This window comes from Plasmodium falciparum (assembly GCF_000002765.6).
Source record: "Plasmodium falciparum 3D7 genome assembly, chromosome: 13".
NCBI classification, from domain to species: Eukaryota; Apicomplexa; class Aconoidasida; order Haemosporida; family Plasmodiidae; genus Plasmodium; species Plasmodium falciparum.
Genome location: NC_004331.3, coordinates 1,900,001 through 1,924,203, shown reverse-complemented (window position 1 = coordinate 1,924,203; position 24,203 = coordinate 1,900,001). Strand labels below are relative to the sequence as shown.

Genomic DNA, 24,203 nt, shown 5'->3' with positions numbered 1-24,203 from the left:
TATTTTGTGTGTGTATTAATACTTATACAATAAGATCTTCTATATATATTTCTTTATATAAATCAAAAAATTAATATAGTATATTTTTGTTTATATAATATTATACGTTATACATGTATATATTTTTAAACACATCTCTAAAAAGATAAAAGTAAGGACGAACAAGTATATATTGACTATACTGTAATAATTGGAGGCATAAGAATGAGTTTAAATGTAAACAGAAAAAATAAGTTATATATATATATATATATATATATATATATGTATGTATATATGTATATACGTTTAAATATTCTCTTTATTATTTCTTTTTTTTCCTATTTAGGGTGTAGATCTACATACTACAGATTTTATAAATGTAATGTAGCATATGCTTTTATATTTTATATATATATATATATATATATATATATATGTTAATTTATTTATATATTTAAATTTTTTTTTTTTTTTTTTTTTGCTGTTATAGGAAAAAGAAGAATGGATGAAAAAATATGAAAATATTGAATTAGAATACGGTGCCCTGAAAAAAAAATTTGAAGAATTTTCCATAGACTACAAAAATAAAAATGAAGAAATAAAAAATTTTGCAACAATAAAAAAGGATATGATACTTCGCTATGCATACATGGTAAAATATAGTAATATATATATCCCAAAAGTATAATATTCATGTTTGAATGTAATACATAATATGTGTTAAAATTATTTATAAATAAATAAATAAATATATATATATATATATATATATATATATATATGTGTATGATAATATTTGTATATTATTTATTTAACTATCACACATACATTTTCATATATAATTACTTACCATACAGAAAAATGAAAACGAATTTCTTAAAACACAACTGAATATTTTAATACTAGAAAAAGAAGAAGAAGAAATAAAGAAAAGAGAGTTGATAGAAATTAATGAAAAACAAAAAAGAGAAATAGATGGGTATAAGAAAATATTTGAAGAAGTAAAAAGTTATAGTATTTCAATCAAAAGGAAAAATGAAGAAACAGAAAAGAAAATATGTACATTGGTTGATTATGATATATCCTTAAAAAAGGATAACATCTTATTAAATGAGGTTATTAAGACAAGTGAAAAATTAAATAATATAAATAATAATGTAAATAAATTATTACAAGTAGAAATTGATGATACGAAAAAAAGGTTGGATATGGCAAATAAGAAGATTGAAGATTTTTATCAATCTTTTAATATATTAAAAAATAATTACTTAAAATATAAACAAGATAATGATAAAAAAATGATGTTATTAATACAATGTAATGATGATTTAAAAAAAGAATTAGAAGAAAAAAAAAATATACAAATGTATAATGATCAATGTAAAATACGTATGGATGATTTTAATAGATCTACTATTTTATTAGAATATTATGAAATCAAAAATAAAGTAAATAATGTTAATAAAACAATTTTGTGGAATAAAATCAATATGTTATATTGTCATTTATATGATGAAAGAAGAAAAGATAAAAATGATGAAATAAATATATTCATTGAAAATCGTAAAGTCGATAGTAATGATGCTACTAATAAGCAACCAAATAATAAAAATGATATTTATAAAAATGATATTTATAAAAATGATATTTATAAAAATGATATTTATAATGATAATTATAATAATAGGAGCGAAAATAACAATTTTCATGCCCTTATAGATCAATTAAAAAATAAAATTTTAAAAGAAGAAACAAATGAAGACATACATAATTTATTCTTTTACAATTTATCGTTAGATGATTATAAAAAAGAAATAAAAAACATACAAAAGTATTATGAGGAACATAAATATGTAGAAGAAAATATTGACATATTAATAATACAAAATAATTTTCATATTTCTTACATATTAAAAGTATTGAATTTTAATATAAAAATAATGAATGATATAATTGATTGTTACAATATTAGTCAGATACTTTTAAAATATATATATAATACATACTTAGAAAAAACAATCGAACACATATATAATTATATGTCTATTGATGTTATACAAGAAAAATGTTCTATTAGATTTGGAGTCTTTTTTTTTATTACGTTATCAAATTTTTTGTTATGTATAATTATATATATGAAGCTTATAAGAAACTTAGGTCAGGGAACTTATTTAAAATTAATAGAGAATGAAGAAATTATACAATTATTTTGTTTTAGTAAATATATATTGGAAAAATATATGGACAAAATAAAAATGAAATTGTTTTCTTCAAATACGGATTATATTACATTGTATATGATTAGTCACAGGTTAAAGGAGCTTTATAATTCTGTATATTGTTCAAATATTATAAAAAATAAAAATAATACAAATGATAAAGTTATAAATAATAATAATGTGTCATTGCACATGAAATATACAAACGATGACACTTTTAAGAATAACACAATACACAATATAGATAATAAAAATATTACATCTCTTGAACTATTTTGTTTTCTAAATTTTACCCTTGCAACGTCTATCCTTTTAATTATAGATACAGATATTATATTAGAATGTGCATGCGATGTAGATTTACAAATACAAATCGTTAAAAAATGTAAAGACATGATCAAAACAATTAAAGTTCCCAAGAAAATTACAAATCTTAGTAATATTCCTCTAAACAAATATAAAATGTCTTTTAAAAATTATATAGAACATATTACTAATTTCCAACAAGTAGTAACACAAAATATAAATCCTATGGAAGATATAATAAAAAGAGAAAAAATTTCTATAGAATATATTAATAATTTAAGTACACAGATTTTAAACGAATTAAATATAATCGTAGGTGAATGTTGTACTATGTATTCTATAAATATACACGATGAACAAAATAAAGATAAAAATAAGTGTGATTTATATCCATTACAAATATGTGATATATATATAAAAATATATAACAAAATAGTATCTATCAAAAATAAAAATATTATACAAAAAACAGATATTGTACAAAAGGATGATATTATAAAGAATCTAAAAAATGAAATAGTTCTTCTACAAAATAAAATCAAATCCATAAAAAATAAGATGAATGCATTAATTATCAAGGAAGAAAAATCAAACAAAATAAATATGGATTTGGATATTTTAAAAAAAGAAAAAGAGGAATATATTCAAATTATAAATAATTTAAGAAAAATTCAAAATAATAATAATAATGAAATTTCATACATTACAAAACAATATAATGATACCAAAAATAAATATCTTGAATTATTAAAAAATTCGGAATCAAAAAAAAAAAAAAAATATCTAAATAATAATAAAAACATAGACGAGTATCCAAATATAGATAATATATATTATATGAAAAAGGTTATAAATAATTTATATTATGAAAACTTTTTAAATAAGATTAACAAATATTATTATTTATATGACCAAATGGATGATTACTATTATCATAATTATGATAAAGAGTATACTAATATAAAAGGAGGCATAACAAATAAGATAAAAAAAAAAAAGAAGGACACTTCAAAAGAAGAAAGTAATGATATAGATGTTATGGATAGGAAGAAAGATATCGATAGGAAGGAAGATATTTTTAGAATTGATGTTAATGGGAGTATTGATTCATTTGGCTGTAGTACATGGAATAACAACTTTTTTCATATAAACAATATTCATAATTATACATTCGAAGGATTTATAAGAAATAATTTAATTAATCAACAATTTTATAATCAATGTGAAGATAATATTTTATTTGATGATATATATAATTGTGAAGTTATTAAAAATAGACTATCCCAAAATAAGAAGGAATATTTTAAAAACAAAATTTTTCAATACACTTTTAAAAATACATATGAATTTAATGATATAAATAATAAAAATATACACATTCTAGATATTATCGAAAGATACAAAAAATTAAAAAACGAGATTTTAATAGAAATATTAAACACAAGTAATGATGATCAAATTATGAGTATCAAACAAAGTAATCTATACAAAAAAAAAAAAAAAAATTATATTCATTTATATCATAAAATAACAGAATTAAAAGAAATAATAAAACAATATTATCATAATTATAATATAACTTTATTTAATCAAAACAATGATTCCTTAAATAAAATAATGAACATAACCATTGAACAAAATGTTGAAAATGAGGAAAAGGATGATGTATCAAATTCACTAGGAAATGATAACGAAATGAAAAGTTATGATAAATATAAGGGTGAGGACAAAAACTATAATGATGAACAAACATTACAAATAAATAAAAATAAATCGTTGACGAAATCGCATATAAGGGAGGATAAAATTATATTAGGTGATGATTCTTTAGGACATCTAATACAAAATATATTTAACATATAGAAAGGAAATATATACATATGAATATATATATATATATATGTATATGTATACATTAGTATGGTAAATATTTATTTTTTTTCAATATATATATATATATATATATATATATATAATTTTTTCTTTTTTTTTTATTGAACACATATACATGGTCATTCTTGGAATCCTTTTCTTATCATAAAAAAAAAAAAAAAAAATATGAAATTAAGTGTTTTGATATATATTCGCTTATTATATTTTATATTATATTATGCTATTTTATTTTCCTTTTATAATTAAAGAATAACATATACATTTTTTTTTTTTTTTTTTTTTATTCATAATTAAATGTGTTTTTATAACAACATAATTTTTGAATGTGTACGAAATATCTTATATAATTTTGTATTAATTTTAATGAAGAGAAAAAAAAAAAAAAAAAAAATAAAATAAAATAATAAAATATAATATAATATAATATAATTTTTTTTTAATAATCAAAGAGACTATCAACATTAAATAAATTAATATATATATATATATATATATATATATATATATATATACACATATATATAATATATACATTTACGTTGATAATATATCATGCTCGTTATACTTTTTGAGAAAAAACTTATATATATTATTCTTAAGTTGTATAAAAGGTATATACATAATTAAGAAGTATATTCTTAATATAAGAGTCCAAAAAAATGGGATAATTTTTGATATATATATATAATATGTAATACATTTCATTGTATGAATTTATTCATATTAATTTTTACAGAAATATATATAGTAAATATATATAGTAAATATATATAGTAAATATAATATATACATAATATATATATATATATATATATATATATATAATATAGCCTTTTTGTATATGTTCCATATATATAACACATTTTATGATATGTTATAATTCTTTCCTTCTGAAAAGAATGAGAGTATCAAATTTAATTGTTTTTCTGAAGAATGGAAAAGTAAATAAAAGAAGAAAACAAAATCCCCCGTGTTTTTTATTTTTGGGGAACAGGTATGAAAGTACAAGGGTAGTATCAAAAAAAGAAGACGCCTCAAAAAATGAAACTAAGTATAATATAAATAATAAAGAATGTAGTGAAAATAAGAATAAATACGAGAGTACTGAAATATGTCCTTATTTTGAAGAAAAGAAAAATACAAATATAAATAAAAATGATAGTTATATAAAAATGAGTAAAGAATTAAATGAAAATCTAAAAGACCCTAATGTTAGTAGAAAGACATATGACATATTAAAATATTATGATGACAATAAAAATATAATAAGAACAACTAGATATATATTAAAAGAACATATTAATTATAATATATATATTAAAGAATTAAATATGTTTTATAATTATTTTTACAATGCTTATCCTTTTTTTATAACAAAATATGTAAATTATATTAAAGAACAAATATTATTGAACTATAATGATAATATGAAAATAAATACATTTTTTAGTAATTATAAAAATAATGAAAATATAAAAACGTTTTTGTCCTTATTTCATTATTTTAATGATAAAAATAATCTATTTGTAAATAATAATGATAATAATAATAATAATAATAATAATATACAAAAAGTTATTTTAAAAAGCTTACATTGTCCAAATAATGTTACACAATTTTTAAGAGGATTAAAAGATAATATATATTTTATTAATAATAAGAATAAAAAGGATTTATTACAAATAAAGGAAATATTTTGTGAAAAAATATTAGAATGTATTGATAATATTAATGATATAAATAAAAAAATAGAAATTTTATTATATCTTTCTAATATATGTGATAATGATAAAACATATGATTCTCTATATATTATACATATTAATAAAAAAATAGAACAAATTTATGAAGAATTAAACAAGAAAAATAAAAAAACTGTAGAAGATCAATATATGATGTTCTTATTATATAAAGAATATCTTTCATCAAAGAATGAAAAATATGGTAAAATGGAAATAAAAAATTTTCTTTCTCAAGAATTATCATTTTATAACTTTTTAAAAAATGAAAATATTAATATATGTTTATTAAGTTTAATATATCGTGATTTGTCCTTTTTAAATAATTATGAAATTAAATATGTTTTGATGAATTTAGTGTACTCAAAAATAAGTAATTCAGAATTTTTTCTTTATTCCTCTAAAGAGGATTTTTTAAATAATAAAAAAATCAAGAGTCATGTCTTATTCAATGAACAGAATAATAGCATAAATATAAATGAAAATAATATATCGAAAATGGAAAATTATAAATTAAACGATGATGATAATAATCATAATAATAATAATAATATGTTAAATAGTGGAATTCGTAATTTCTTTGCGAACTCTTTGTTGAGAAATAATTTTTTTGCCTCTCTTAAAAATGAAGACATGACACATTCATCAAATATATTAAATTATTATTCTCATAATGTAAATAATACAAATATACATAACTACGTTTTTTATAATTTACTCACTTCTATTATACAATTAAATGAATCACAGAAAAAATCGTTTGATGTAATTTTGTTAAATAAAATGAAATTATTTTTATTACATAACCAAAAACATAATCATTATCATCTAATTCCATATATTTTAAAGATTAAAGAAAATGTAGATTATATGAATAACTTTATATTTATGAATAACATATTTCTAATAAAATATGTGTTAAAATATAAACATATATTTTCAAATAATTTATATTTATATATACTTAATGTTTTTTGTAATACAGTTCAAATGATTAAGAAGTGCGATCATTTTACAGATATAAATAAAAAAAATATGAACTTATTAAATGATTGTAAAAAAATTATTAATTATTTTATAAATGAAATATATTATTCTATAAATCTATATACATTAAAAGAATTTATACAATTCGTTAATTTGTTGAATAAATTCCCTTCAAACTTTACATTCGAAATTAAAAATAATATATATCTTCAAAATGGGAATAAAATGGAAAATATAAATAAATGTAATAATAATAATAATAATATAATGGATATAACAAATATTTTACATTTTAATAACGAATATATAAGTAACAAAATTGATAATAATAATAATAATAATATTAAAATGGGTAGTAATATAATAGATAAAAATCTAAACATAGAATCAGATATATATGATAATAAAAATATAATTAATTCTAAGATTAGTGATAAACAAAATAATGTTTTATACTCTTCAATTTTAAACAAAAATAACTTTAAAACAAAAAAAAAAAATACACACTCTATTATTAATAAAGATGATTTTATTATACTAATATCACTATCAATTTTTAACGAAATTAATGAGGAATTTATATTCAAAATTAAAGAAAAAGAAAAAGATATACTTAAAAATAACAATATACAACATCAATATCAAATATATGAATATATAATTGAGAATCATTTTATTCCCTTTGTTAATAATACTTCAAATTATCTTCATTTATTAAATCAAAAATATGATGAAAATACAAGAGAGCAAATTATGAACTATTTTATCATTTTTACATATATTAACCAATTGGAGATATCAGAAATATATTCACTAGTAAATGTAATGCATAAAATAAATAAATTCCAATCTTTCATAGACTTTTACATATCTAAACATGTACAAAAAATTCTCAATGAAAAATGGGAACATATAATATATACCAAAAGAAGTGGGAAGAAAAAAGAGTTGGTTAATTATGAATTTGATGAAAATTATTTGGACGAATATATAAGTAGAGTGAATATTGAGAAAAGTATAAATAAACTGGAAAATATAAACAGTGTGGAAAATACAAACAATGTAGACAAAACAAACAATGTAGACAAAACAAATAATATAGACAAAACAAACAATGTAAACAAAACAAACAATGTAGACAAAACAAACAATGTAAACAAAACAAATAGTGTGAGTGAGAATGGACCTGTTTTATCCTCCCATTTTGAGCAAATTAATTTAAATACACATTTTATGTACACGTCCAACTTTGAAAAATATTATTATGATTATGACATGAACACAAGTATTATTAACTTGTTCATATTATTAAATGAAAAAAGCCAAACAAGAAATATGCTTGCAACATTTTTACCTTACATAGATTATAAAAAAATTAATATTTTTAAAATTAATTTAAATAAATTTTTTTCTTCATCTTTTATAAATAATGAAGCAAATAAGGAAAAGGAAAATATTATAAAGGTTGAAGGCTTAAATGAAAGATATAAGGACAAATTAAAGAAAATTAATAATTTGAACACCTTCTCATTAGATAATAATAATGATACCATATGCAATAATAATAATTATTACAATAGTAGTTGTGGAAATTATACTAATATATTGAATGGGTTATTTGGTGATTCTTTTAATATAAACAAAAATGAACATAACCAAAATATTAATAATAATTATGAAGAATATACACTTAATCATCCTGTCATATATAATATTGTACAAAGTAGACTAAAGTATAATATCAATTTGAAAAATTATTTAGAAAATAATGAAAAGGACACTTCAAATGAAGAAATAAAACAATTCATGAAGCAAGAAATGTTATCATTACAAAATATTACAAGTTTGATAAATTATATAAATAATATAAAAGAAAATGATCCCAATTATGATATTAACCATAATATTAGAAACAATACAAACAATTTTAATAATACAAATTGTGTTAATAATAATGATAACAATAATTATTCTTCTATGCATATGGATCTTTTAAATTTAGCATTAAAAAATCTCATTTTTTGTAAAAATGATATTGTAGATATTAAGAGCTATAGAATGATATCTAATGTGTTATTAAATATAAATAATATTTATCAAAAAATATATATATCATCAAAATATTCATATTTAAATATACTTATAATGTATTATATTAAACGTATGGAAACGTTTTTACCCTTTTTTAACTTGCAAGATTATTTACAAATATTACAAATATATATAAAATATAATTTATCTAAAATTTATATGAAACATTTATATATTTTAAATAATGAATTAAATAAAATGAATATAAAAAATATTAATTATCCTTTTGTTCATATCATCTTATATTTCTATTTCAAATTAAATTATATAAATGAAACTTTTGTATTTAAATTATTAAATCATTATATCTCTTCATTAAATCAACAACAACATTATATGGATTCATCCATTATACGTAATCTAATAAAAACTAATGATGTCTTAATTAATTTGTGTGTAAAAAACAAGGATGTACTTTATTTTAATTATATGATTTTACAAAAATATGGTAATTTTAAGGATAATTTAGAATTAGAGGAGAATGTAGAAATGGACCAAAAGAATAATGCAGTACTTGAACAAAATAATATGGACCATATAAATGAACATATTACATCGGCAATTAAAATAAATGATAATAGTTTAAGTACAAATGATACACCATCATCTTTTCAGTCTAAGGAACAGAAAGAACAAAATATAAATAAGAACCATTTAGAAAACAATACAAATAATAATAATAATAATAATAATAATGAAAATTCTCATTATATGGAACAAAATAATGAAAATACAATAAACTATAATTCCTACACAATGCATTATAAAAACTTGGAAGTAAATCAAAACGAATCTACTACTTACGAAGAAATAGATAATTCTCCTTATAGTACAAGTGATATTAATTATAATTCCAATAAAATTAATAAAATCAATAATGCAAATAATAATGTTCAGAAAAATATTGTTACATCTAAATTCGAATTATCATTAAACCAGAAATTAAATATTATATATTTTCTTTGCAAATTTCATTTTTATAATGAAACAATAAAAAAGTTTTATTTGCAAGTAATTAACGAATGTATAAATAATAAAAATTCTAACATCAATGATGATGATTATTGTAAATTATATGAAATTTATGTACAAGTTATACTCAATTTTTATTTTCTTTCATTCAATAAAAATAATAAATATATTAATTATATCTTAAGTAATTTACCTTGTTATTATTGGTACAAAAGGGAAGAAGATAAATTAAATTTTTTTATATCATCAAAAGAATATAATAATATATATCATATACTCAAATTGGTAAATTTACCTTTTCTCGTACCTACATTGACCGAAATTTACTTTATTCATTTTTTTAATGATTCAAAAAAAGATAATTACAATAATCATATACCAAATAATTGTTTGCATTATTATCAAAAATATAACTTGCTCATTGATGATATCAAAAATAAGAATATTGCAATATTATGTGTTCCAGAGGAAAACGAATTACGGTAATTTAATTATAATGTGTATATGGATATATATATATATATATATATATATATATATATATTGTTTTCTACTTTAGCTAGATGTTCATAAAAATTATATAATATATATCTTTTTATTTTTTATATTAGCTAGTTGTTCATAAAAATTATATAATATCTATCTTTTTTTTTTTTTTTTTTTTTATATTAGCTAGTTGTTCATGAAAATTATATAATATATAATTTATTTCATTTTTATCATTTTCTTCTTTCTTTTTAGGGATGGAAATAACAGTAAAAGGATATTAATGAATGAGAGTTATTATATTTATGAGAATATTAAAAAGACCTATGCAACTTCATTGTTATTTCTAAGTGAAGTAATTTATAAAAAATAGAATAAGAATATGAAATAAATAAAAATGTGTGAATATATAAATATCTCTATTATATTTAATAAAAATATATATATGTTTTGTTTTCACAATATTTTTCATTCTTTTTATAATATTTATTATTTTTCTTTTTTTTCAGTGGAAAGGCTTAAGTACAGAAGGAAAATGTGATTACATTTTAAAAGTTATTCATTCAGCAGTAAATAATTAAGCAGAACATTTATTTATTCATAATATATTTCCTGAAATCTATAAAAAGGATATACAAATAAATAAATATATATATATATATATATATTTATTTATTTATATTTATTTATTCTTTTTCATTTCATATATTTTTTTAAAATTATCTTTGTTATTGAGATAATACATTCAATTGAATTCCTGTGTTGTAATTTTTTTTGTCTTTCTATTTTTTGCATCACTTCTTGTTCTTTTAAGGGTCCACCTTCAAAAAAGGCTTCAACACATCTATGGATAAATATATGCACACATACATAATATATATATATATATATATATATATATATATATATATATATATATATATATTTATTTATTTATTTATTTATTTATTTATTATATTTTAACCTTCTCTCATCCGTTTTAATTGGTTTATAATCAAGAAAGGTTAAACTTTTCAATTTATAAATAAATAATTTTCTGTAATTATTATATTTCAACAACTAGAAGAAAAATAATATATTATATAGGTATAATAGGACGATGTATATATATATATATTTATTTATTTATCCCTTCTTATTTGAGTTATATATTTTAATTTTACGATTGGGTTGTTCATTAAATACAAAATAGACAGATTCTCTAACATTAACAAATTATCTAAAATGTCCTCATTTATTTGATTATTGCTTAAGTTTAAAATATATATTTTTTTATTTTTATGTAATATGGAAGTATTTGGAGATCCTTTACTACCTAAGCAATTATTGCTTAAATTTAAATCTTCTAAGCAGTCCAAACATTCTAACATTAAGATAATAAAAAAATATATATATATATATATCATAATTATATATTTGCATATTTCTTCTCATTTATTTTTTACATTTTATGCGTTCATATATTAATTACCTAAATTTTCTATAACAAATATATTATTATCCTCCAAATTTAATATTCTCAATCTTATCAAGTTATTCAAGTTTTCAATTCTTTTAATTTGATTGCAGTTGAGATATCTTTTAAAATCAGAGAAAAAATGTATAAATCATTATAGAAAAAATACATATATATATATATATATATATATATATTTACTTATTTATTTACTAACAGGGCAATAAGATTTATACAACATTCAAGGCCCTCTATTTTTTCTAAAGCTTTAAAAGGATAAACATATGTATTATATATTTAATAATAAAATTATTATCATTTTTTGTATGATAATAAGACAAATGTAAAAATATTTTCTTAATTATTTTTTTTTTAATTTTTTTTTTTAAGAAACCGTTATTGTTTAGATATAATGTTTTTAAATTATGTAGATTCTGAAGACATTCTATTTTGGTATATAATTTATTATTCAAATAAAGAACGTCATTTAATTCAATGATGGAATAATATCCTTCATTTTTTTCAATAATATTTTTAACTTCATCATTATTTAAAATATTCTTCATTTTGCAAATATACACTTATAAAAAGTATATATACAAAAAATATATATATATATTATTTATATGTATTTATTTCTTTGTAAATTGTTACTACTTTTATCTTTTATAAATATAATAAAAGTTTCTAATATAAATAATGATGACAAATAATTAAAACATATGGAAATTTTCAATGAAAAAAAAAATCTAAAATTTTTATATCTATTAAAAAAATATATAATTTTACAGTAAAAGTAATTTACAGCTTAAAGAGAGTAAAAATAAATAAATAAATATATAAATATATATATATATATTATATGTGTATGTATGTGTGCATACATATGTATAATATATCATATTTTATTAAACATTATTATTAATAAAAAAAAAAAATAAAAAAAATATACGAGTGAATTTTTCTTTTTTTTGAAAATCAAAAAGTAAAATGAGTATTAAATATTATTATGTAATATATTAAAATATATATATAAGAAATAAGTTTATATATATAAAATCATATAATCACTTTCAAATGATCAAAAAAAGGAATATATAAAAAAAAAAGTGATGTTTATCTTTTATAATAATTATTATTACTGCAAATATAATATAATTATGCAATATTCTAAAAAAAAAAAGGGCTTAATTATTTATTGCATAAGTATTGGACGTTTCCCATATGCTCTCTTCCTTCTTGTTCCTAAGTGAGAAAAAAAAAAAAAAAAAAATTATAAATAAATAAATAAATAAATAAATACATACATATATATATATATATATAAATTTTTGTGCATACCTCTTTGACATATTGCGCATTAGATATTTCTTATTTTTTTCAATTCGCTGAATAATTTCATAAGTTGTAATATTCTGTAAAAATAAAAATATAAAACGATAAAATAAATTTATATATATATATATATACATATATATATTTATTTATATATTTATATATAATATGCCCCTGTTTTGACTTACAGATTCGGAAGATAATTCTTGATATATGTTTAATTTTTTCGGAATATCATACGGATCAATTTCATTATTCGAATAAATATAATCAACAATGGTACCTCTTACAACAACATCAATATGAAATCTCTTAATAAAACTTTCTGTTATTACCCAAGGAGCTCCTATAACAACATCATCTACAACTTTCATTGCTAAAACATTTAGTGTTCGTTCTAATAAGGATACAACAGGGAAATATTTTCCTTTCATTTTTTGAACAACTTCATCAGAATGCATTCCTACTAATAGATAATCTCCTAATTTTTTTGCATTTTCTAAAATTCTAAGATGTCCGATATGAAATATATCAAAAGAACCATCAACATATACAACTTTTTTATTTTTCTTTTTTTTAATTAATTCATTATTATCAATGAATTGATATATTTGTGATGTCGTAATATGGCATCTATTTCTATTAAGAAGGTTTTTTGGTAATGTATCTATATCATGTTGCTGTTCACTAACCTTTGTTTTATTATCATCAGATATACCTAATTCTGAATTATATATTTGCTCTTCTGTAATTTCAAGAATGTTTGGATTATCTTTATTTTTATTAAAATTATCAAGTTGTTCTGAATTTGTATTTGTATTATATACATAATTAGTTTCATTATTAATATCACTAATTTCGTTTGTTGAAACACTATTCGTATCATTATTATTATTATTATTATTACTATTGACAAGAGTGTTATTATTATTATTATTATTATTATTATTATTTGATGATGAATAATAATTAGAATTGTTTACTGCTTGTAATAAATGATTTATAATGGTTGTGGTAGATATACCATAACTTCTTTCAAATATTTTTAATTTATTAAATTTTCGTACTTCTTCATAACAACAGGTTCCATTTTTATCATATGCTAAATCTGTTCCATGCGCCGCATAATCACAATTATATTTTTCTAGTAAATCCATATCTACATTATATTTGGTACCTATAATAACTTCATCGACCCATTTACAACCTGCTATTAAAGCTCCTCTTTCTTCTTGTGTATATATTGGTTTCACACCTTTCGAATTTAAAGCATCCTCATCCGAATTTATACCTACAACTACTATATCTCCTAATTTTTTAGCTTGCCTCATTGCATTAAAATGTCCCGAATGAGATAAGTCAAATATTCCATCTACATATATCCTTGTTTCTTTTGTTTTTTCTTGTGTTGATGTACTAGAATCTATTTCAAATTCGTTAATTTCCTCTGAATTGTTAGATATTGAACTATTAATATCTTTCATATCTTCAAAATGGGTATTATTACTTCCATTTTCTTTATTATTACCAGTATTATTAGTACTTTCATTACAACTACTATCATTCTTTTTTCTTCTTGTTGAAGAGGTATTACTTATGTTATGTAACTCATTTATAAATACCTTATATAATTCTTCATCTTCTTCTATATTTGTATTTTCACATAGCTTCATTATATATTGAAACTTGTCATTTTTTTTTACACTCCTCAAGATACTAAGAAATTTTCTCATGTATCCATGGTTATAAATCGTGTCAACTAAAAATTGGTTACTCATTATTTTATATTGTACGTATAATATAAATAAATAAATAAATATATATATATATATATATATATATTTTATTTTTATATATTCGTATTTTTCTTATTTTACAAGTGCTTATAATTTCAATATATGAATATGTAAATAAGTTCTATAGATAATTTTCTCTGTACATTTACTTTTTTCTTATAAATTTCCTTTTTTTTTTAATTTATATATTCATATATCTGTTATATATATAATAAAATTTTTTAAGTAATATAGTATAAACAAAAGGGTAACCTTTGAATTTATGTGTAAAAATAAAAACAAAAAAATTAAAATAAAAAAAAAAAAGGGAAGGTAAAAATTATAAAACAATAAAAAAAAATATATATATATATATAAATATTCAAATAAAGTTTAAAATATACAATTAATTATAACTGTTTATTTTATGATATATTTACAAATACTCAATTATAAAATATATATATTCATACTATAACATACAATAAGGTAAAAAAAGGAAAAGGAATAAGGGAAAAAAATAATATAATTTATTAGATATCTACATAAAACATATACAAAAAAATAAAACAAATAATATTAAATATATAAATTATGTATATATATATATATTAAAAAATGTGGGTATCTTTTTTTATGATATAAATACAAATATAAAATTATTATTATATATATATTATATATATATATTTTTTTTTTAAAGCATTTTAAATGTATCCACACAAATATATAAATATTTTCTATATACACTTTATAATAAATCATATAAAAAAAAAAAAAAAAAAAAAAAAAAAAGTACAGTTACATGGATTTATCTAAACATTTGAAAAAAAAAAAAAAATAAAGGAAAATAAGAAATATTATAAAAATAAAGAAAAATGAAATAAAATAAACACGATGGAAAAAAATGTTATAACACATTTATACTTATATATATAAATAAATATAAATGCATATATGTAAAAAAAGTATTATTTTTTGATTTTATTTTCTTCATACATTAATATATATCCATTTATTGTATACAAAATATATACATATATATATATATATATATATATATATATATTAATTATGTACGTAAAGAAATTAATTAATAAAAAATATTATTCATTTATAATATATAAATATTCTATAATAATTAACCTTTTTGCACTACACTGTTAATAGTACATATATTTAAAAAAAAAAAAAAATATATATATATATATAATATGTTATGAATTATTTATATATATATATATATATATATATGTATGTATATATGTATATATATATATAACATGTACATAAAATACATTTATATGTATATATTTTTTCTTTTAAAAGAAAATTTTTTGATTGGTGTTACAGATATTATAATAAATAAATAATAAAATAAATAAATCCAAGCATATAAATTTATAGATTATTTTATTTATTTATTTTATTTTTATTCTTATTTTATAAATAAAATATATAAAATAAAACACTAATTTCTAAAAAGAAAAAAATTAAAGGAAAATATTTATATAAATAAATTTAACATATTTTATATATCAAAATAAATAGGTATAATTTTGATAATAAATATTATAAAAAAAGTATTTTCATATTATTATATATTATATATTATATTTTTATAATAAAATTATATTATATATATATAAACATATATATTTATTATATTACTTTTTATTTACATTTAGATATATTTATTTTTATAATATTATAAAAAGTATATTATATTAAAAGTCAAATAAAGAAGAGCAAAAAAACCATTAACGATATTGCTATTAAAATTTCTACAAAAATGAACATAAAATAAAAGAAATAACTTTTTTATAAAAAATATTTATATTAAAATATATAAAAAATATATCTGTAACATATATATAAAATAATATATATAAAATGAATAATTATTTTCTTTAATACTATTTTATGTTTTTATATATTATATTTATATTATAAAAATAAAACGAAATAGCTAAAAAAAAAAATAGAAAAAATAAAAGTTGTCAAAAAAGTATTATTTAGAAAAAAAAAATAATAAAAAATACATAAATCAACCACTAAAAATATATTATTATAATATATATATATATATATATATATATATATATATATAATGATGCATATAATAATATATATATAATAGAAAAAAACATAATTATTCTTTAATGGTTGTTATATCGTATTTTTTTTTTTTTTATATATATATTATATATACATTATAAAATATATATTTAATGTATGTTATAATATATAATATTATATGCGCATGGTATTATAAAAAACTGCAACTTAATATTCTTAAATAAAAACATAATTATATTTTAGAACATATACAAATATATATTAATATATTTTATAATATTATGCTGTATTTTAAATAAAATATATATATTTATATATATATATATATATTAATATATATTATACTTAATTAAATGAGTGATCGATGAATGACATATTATATTTTATATATTATAAAAAATATATATATAATAATATAATAATAATATGTATATATTTATATAATTATTTATATATAAATATATATAACGTAATACGTATTTATTTATAGTTGTATTAATTTTAGAGACTTCCAAAAAAATAAAATACTTTTTCGAAAATAAAAAAATAATATATTTGTATAATATTTATTTTATTGAATAAAATGCACACGCATGCGTTATTTATTATTTTTTTATTATATGAAAAAATAAAGAAAATATATTATAAAAATATTTTTCTATATTTTATTAATATTATAAATAATATATATATATATATATATATATATATATATATATATTATAAAACATTAAAAAGAACAGTGTTAAAAGTCTGCTCATACAATAATGCTGTTATAAACAAAAATAAACAAATGATAAATAAAAAAAGAATAGTATTAAAATAATTATATGAAACCTTTATGTTATAGTTTATTTTACAACTGTTATATATCTGTATGTAGTATAATTTATATGTGTTGTCATATATTATAAATAAATCATATTATATATATATATATATATATATATATATATATATAACAAAAAAAATAATTGTTCACATAAATTTTTAATATATATAAAAATGCATATTCGTTGTTAAGTCTTACATATGTATGAAAATTAGTGATTAGGATATTTATAAATAATATATATATGTATATATATATATATATATATATATATATATATATATATATATATATATTTTATAATTTTTGATATCATTTTTTTTATTTCTTAACGGTTAATTCTTTTTTGTTTATTATACTGAGGAAAAAATAAAAAAAATTAAAATAAATAAACAAATATAAACATATATATACATATTTATACCCACAACATGGTGTTATAGTTAAACATTTCTTTTTTGTTTTACACAAAAAAAAGAAAAAAAAAAAAAAAAAAAAAAAAAATGATATATAACATAACTGTTGTATAAAAGAAATATTTTATTTATTATTATTTTTTTTTTTTTTTAAATAATTTATATCATAAAAATTGTATTATGTAATTATATTCATTTATAATTTCATTTTCTTTTTCTTTTTCTTTTTTTTTTTCATATTTTAAATCAAATATATTTTTTAATAATTCGTATGAGCTTTTTATATATGTTCCTTTAGAGATGCTTGAACAATATCTCCTTTTTTATAATTATAATAATAATCTAAAAGAAATTATAAAAATATACATATAAATATATATATTATTTTATTAAAAATGGGAAAAAGAAAAAAAAAAAGAAAAAAAGGAAAGATAAATACCATCAGGTGTTATGGTTCCCCCCATTCCTGTATTCTTAATATTATTAAAATATATATATATATATATATATATAACAATAAATAATATATAATAAATTAGTTTATATTTATTTAATGAAAAAAGAAAATTTCTACATATATAAATGTATTACTACAATTCCTGTGTTCTTTTCCTTTTTATTATTTGTGTAGTGAATCATATTTGAACTATTTTTTCCTAGGAAAAATAAAAATGCATATTATAAGTATTTATTCATGTAATTATAATATATATATATATATATATATTATTTGTATACGTAATATTTTATATTTCTTCTTTATTTAACCAGCTATCATGAAACCGAGTTTACTTATTCTATTTATTGGTGTATCTAATATACATACATGCGATATGAATTTGCATTTTGTATAATATATATTTATTAAAACATAAAATAAAATAAATAAATTTTAATATGTAAATTATATTTTTACGAGAACAAAAGATGGCTTTATCATCATTAAGGGACTTTGAACCTAGTTGTTTATTATAATTCTTATATATTTGAAAAAAAAAGAAAAGAAAAAAAAAAAATTATATATATATATATATATATAAAATGTTGTCATAATATATACATATATATTATGTTTTAATTTTTACTAATATGATAAATTTACAGTTCATAATTCTTTGGCATCTACATAGGGTTAAAAATATAGAATATCATAATATATTTATTTAATATATATACATATATATATATATTTTTTTAAATATTTTATATTGTTTTAATTCTTTTTATATAAAACTTTACTCATGTGCTGCTTCTTTGGGAGTAATAAATTTTGTAACTTTCATTATTATATTTTCCTTTTGACATTCCTATTGAATTATATATATATATATATATATATATATATATGAATAATTTTTATATTATTATTTTTATATTTTATTTATTTTAATTTTTTTTATATATTATCAATGTTGCAGCATACACCCGTAATATTGAGGAAAATACTGTCGAAGTTTTTCATTTGATCTTAAAATAAAATAAAATACATCATTATTCCATATAAATAATATATTTTTTATTTTTAGAAAATACAATTTTAAAATTTCACATATCCTTTTTATTTCATTTTATTTTATGTTATTTTTTTTTTTAATACTTCTTATGTGTTCTTCCTTAATGGCTGTAATCTGTAGAAAATAAATTCAAATGAAATAATAAGACAAAATAAAACAATTTTAATAAATATATTATGAAATGAATATATGTTAATATAATAAAATTAAATGTTATAGAAAGAATTCTATGTGACCCAATCTTTTTTTTGACGAGAAGATATCCAAGTATCCCCTTAAGAAGAAAAAATAAAAGTAAATATATAAAGTCAGAAATAATATTGTTATTGTAACATTCAACGTAATATATATATATATATATATATATATATATATATATTATTAATATTATTTATATATTTTAATATTATTTATGATATAAAAATTTGTTCAATTAATTTTTTTATTCATAAGAACCTTTGCAAATCCAATTTGCTCCCGTGTTTTTTAACGGTTCTTCATCTTTATAATATAAAGAATTTCTTAATATTCTTTTGGGGGTATAGGATATAAAATCACAATTCTTTTTTGCTTCACAAAAGTTAAGAACCTTATTTAAATTATATAACTTCTCCTATAAATTTTATTATTAACTTTTTTTTATACTTAATTGTGCTATATTATATATATATATATATATAATATATTTAATATATATATCGTATTAATTTTTTTTTTTTTTTTTTTTTTTTTATATGATGCTTATTTAAAAAAAGTACACTATTATATGCTAAAATTATGTTGTCCTTTTCACAATACTACAAAGAGGAATTCAAATAAAAGTGTGTACACATATATATATATATATATATATATATGTATATGTTACGAAGTACATTTAAAATATATATATATATATATATACATACATACATATATAATATTTCATATACATTTACATTTTTGTATAAGGTAGAGATTTTACTTTTTGTGAATTATTAACGAAAAGAAAAACTTTCATATATTCTTTGTCAACTTTCTCTTTCAATATATTTTTTTGAATAAGAGATGTCAACGTGATATCTTTAACGAAAGAAAAAAAAAAAAAAAAAAAAAAGAATAATAATTTTAAAAAGTATTTGTATAATTCATATATATTATATGATATTTTATTATTATTTTCTTTTTATTAATTAATGTTTTCATATGATTTCTATTTATATATGTCTTAATATATCATTAAAAAAAATTCATTTTTTATATTAAAAAGAATAAAAAAAAAAAATAATAATAATAAAAAGTAATATACATATATATATATATATATATATATATATATATATATATATTATGAACAATTTTTACCTAATATGGTTATATATAAAAAAAAGGATAAAACAAAAAAAAACGTATTCTTCATTTTGACAAATATATAATTTTAAAGAACAATGAGGAATAAATAATAACGAAGAAATAGTTAGATATAATACCAGAAGGAATGATAATATACAATATATAATACATTATATAATTATTGAAGCCACAATAACAAAAGACATCTTTTTATTTTTATTTTAATATAAATACATATGAAATTATAATTGTGAGATAATAAATAAAATTGCTAGAACCATATATTAACACAAAAAAATGAAAAGAGAAAAAAAATAATATCATTATGTACATACACAAAGGAATTCGAAAAATTATTATTAACAAAATAATATATATATATATATATATATTAACTTCATTTATTAACCTTTCATATTTATCAAGAAGGAAAAAAAAAAATAAATTAAAATGTTCATTTCATTTGACATATATGAATGATACCTTATTATAATTTATCCATGATATAGTAAATTTTATAAATAACATTTTTGTGAAATACAAAAAAAATGAACACATCAAAAATATAAACTGAGTGGTTACACACAAAACCAATAATTTTGGAAACAGTTTATATGGAATATTGAAAGAAAAGATTAAAAGAAAAGAAAAAAAAAAAATAGTTCAACAAGTTTTATTCTGCATAAAATACTTTATTAAACAATTACATGATTGGAGAAGAGAAAAAAAAAAAAAAGAAAAAAAGAGATAACCTTCAAGGTAAACAATATACATAATAAATATTAAAAAAAGATATAACACCTATTTTGTAGTATATATAATTTTTATAGGTACATATAAAATCCGATAAGAGAATCAAAAAAAAAGGTTTATATTATATAATATATATATATAAATACATGTGTATATATAAATATTTTATTTTTCATTTTAAAAAAACAAAAAAATAAGGAAATGATAATATACCATATTTTTAATAACAAAGATGTTAGTCAAAATAATAGGTAAATTTATCTAAATATATTTTATTATAAAATATTAAACTCATATTAAAAATACGTATATTTTTTCTATATACATTTTAATTATTTTATTATTTATACAATATAATAAATGTATACTACATTTTTTTCATATAATATTTATTGAAAAATATATTTATTATATATATATATATATATAATTTTATATAAATGTACATACATTTTTATTATATAACATAATTATATATATATAAATATATATTATATATATATAATAATATTGTAATAAAAATTAAGAAAAAAAAAAGAAAAAAGAAAAAAGAAAAAAGAAAGCGTCACAAAATGCTTTATATAAAACTAAAAAGAACAAAAAAATAATGGAAGAAAAAAAATATATATATACATACATAAATAAATATATATATATATAATATATATATATATATATATATTATATATATATATATATAATACATATATTTTTTATTATCTATGTGATATTTTCTTGAAAAAAAAATATTATACATTTATAATTATATATATATTTATATACATTATTTTTATAGTATTCTATGAATAATGAAAAAAATGAATAATATTATATATTATTATATATATATATATATATATATATATATATATATATATTATATAATGAAAATATTCCAACATATTTAAAAAAAAAAAGAAAATGAGCATGTAAAATTATAAAATAATATGCTATAAAATATATTTTTACATGTATTATATTATATTATATTATATATATATATATATATAATGTATAAATTCCTTGTAGTAGTAGTAATAGTATACATATATAATTAATAAAATATATAATTATTTTTTTTTTTTTTTACTTTTTTTTAAATACAATATTATAATAATGATATTTTAATATATATATACATTTGTAAAGAAAAACGTTTAAAAATAATTTTTTTTTTTTTTTTATATATATAGTATATATATAATAATAAATAAATAAATATATATATATATATATATTATACGGTTAATTTTAAAAAGATATTATTCTTATATATATATATATATATATGCAGCATATATGTTATATATATATATTATTTATTTGTATATTAAAAAAGGGAAAAAATATTAAAAATTTTATAAATTATATTTCTAAAAAAATATATAATTATTTTATTATATTATAAATAATATATATTATTACATACATACATACATATATATGTCATTGTTCTTTTTTTTTTTTCATTTTTCTTTTTTTTCGTTTTTTTACTACATATAATACATAATATATTATATTATTTATATATATTATTTTAAAATAATATTTTATTTGTTTTTACAATAAATATATATATAATTATAAGAAAATAATTATTTTTTTTATACATAAAAAAAAAAATATATATATATATATATATATATATATATATATTATAATATATATATATTTAAAAAAAAGAAAAAAATATAGAAAAACTAATTAGAAACTATTATAAAAAAAAAAAAAAAAAAAAAAAAGCAGAAAAAAAAAAAAAAAAACTTAAAAACCCCCAAAAGAAGAATAATTAACATTTATAATAAGATATATATATTTATATATTATATATAAAATATATATATATAGTAATTATTTATATATTAATTTTTAAAAAATAAAGATAAAAGGAAAACATATATATAATAAAGTATATATATTCTTTATATTAATATTTATATTATTTTTATATATAAAAAGAATCAAAAAAAAATTTTTTTAAATATTCTTATATATATATATATATCTTATATATATCAATATATAAAATAAAAAAA

General features: G+C 16.3%; 5 protein-coding genes across 5 annotated transcripts; 2 read left to right on the top strand and 3 right to left on the bottom strand.

Moving 5' to 3' along the window:
* Positions 1-204: 204 nt before the first annotated feature.
* On the top strand, positions 205-4,370 carry PF3D7_1348000 (conserved Plasmodium protein, unknown function; the record flags this gene model as incomplete). The annotated part of the gene is made up of 4 exons (XM_001350157.1): positions 205-216; positions 329-361; positions 473-634; positions 840-4,370. 4 exons carry the CDS (start codon positions 205-207, stop codon positions 4,368-4,370), a joined length of 3,738 nt encoding a protein of 1,245 aa, XP_001350193.1.
* A 929-nt stretch (positions 4,371-5,299) lies between these two features.
* Positions 5,300-11,256, top strand: PF3D7_1347900 (conserved Plasmodium protein, unknown function; the record flags this gene model as incomplete). Its single annotated transcript, XM_001350156.1, has 3 exons — positions 5,300-10,671; positions 10,931-11,030; positions 11,185-11,256. The coding sequence occupies 3 exons, from the start codon at positions 5,300-5,302 to the stop codon at positions 11,254-11,256; spliced, it is 5,544 nt and encodes a 1,847-aa protein (XP_001350192.1).
* Positions 11,257-11,371: 115 nt separating this feature from the next.
* PF3D7_1347800 (leucine-rich repeat protein) lies at positions 11,372-12,697 on the bottom strand (the record flags this gene model as incomplete). Its single annotated transcript, XM_001350155.1, has 6 exons — positions 11,372-11,519; positions 11,640-11,734; positions 11,839-12,038; positions 12,147-12,253; positions 12,349-12,397; positions 12,526-12,697. 6 exons carry the CDS (start codon positions 12,695-12,697, stop codon positions 11,372-11,374), a joined length of 771 nt encoding a protein of 256 aa, XP_001350191.1.
* A 621-nt stretch (positions 12,698-13,318) lies between these two features.
* PF3D7_1347700 (ethanolamine-phosphate cytidylyltransferase) lies at positions 13,319-15,244 on the bottom strand (the record flags this gene model as incomplete). The annotated part of the gene is made up of 3 exons (XM_001350154.1): positions 13,319-13,376; positions 13,473-13,546; positions 13,655-15,244. The coding sequence occupies 3 exons, from the start codon at positions 15,242-15,244 to the stop codon at positions 13,319-13,321; spliced, it is 1,722 nt and encodes a 573-aa protein (XP_001350190.1).
* Positions 15,245-18,848: 3,604 nt separating this feature from the next.
* PF3D7_1347600 (conserved protein, unknown function) lies at positions 18,849-21,481 on the bottom strand (the record flags this gene model as incomplete). The annotated part of the gene is made up of 14 exons (XM_002809028.1): positions 18,849-18,910; positions 19,008-19,041; positions 19,160-19,224; positions 19,337-19,381; positions 19,485-19,545; positions 19,654-19,690; positions 19,808-19,875; positions 19,992-20,035; positions 20,166-20,196; positions 20,319-20,356; positions 20,539-20,695; positions 20,841-20,879; positions 21,047-21,144; positions 21,427-21,481. The coding sequence occupies 14 exons, from the start codon at positions 21,479-21,481 to the stop codon at positions 18,849-18,851; spliced, it is 834 nt and encodes a 277-aa protein (XP_002809074.1).
* Between the last annotated feature and the right edge of the window lie 2,722 nt (positions 21,482-24,203).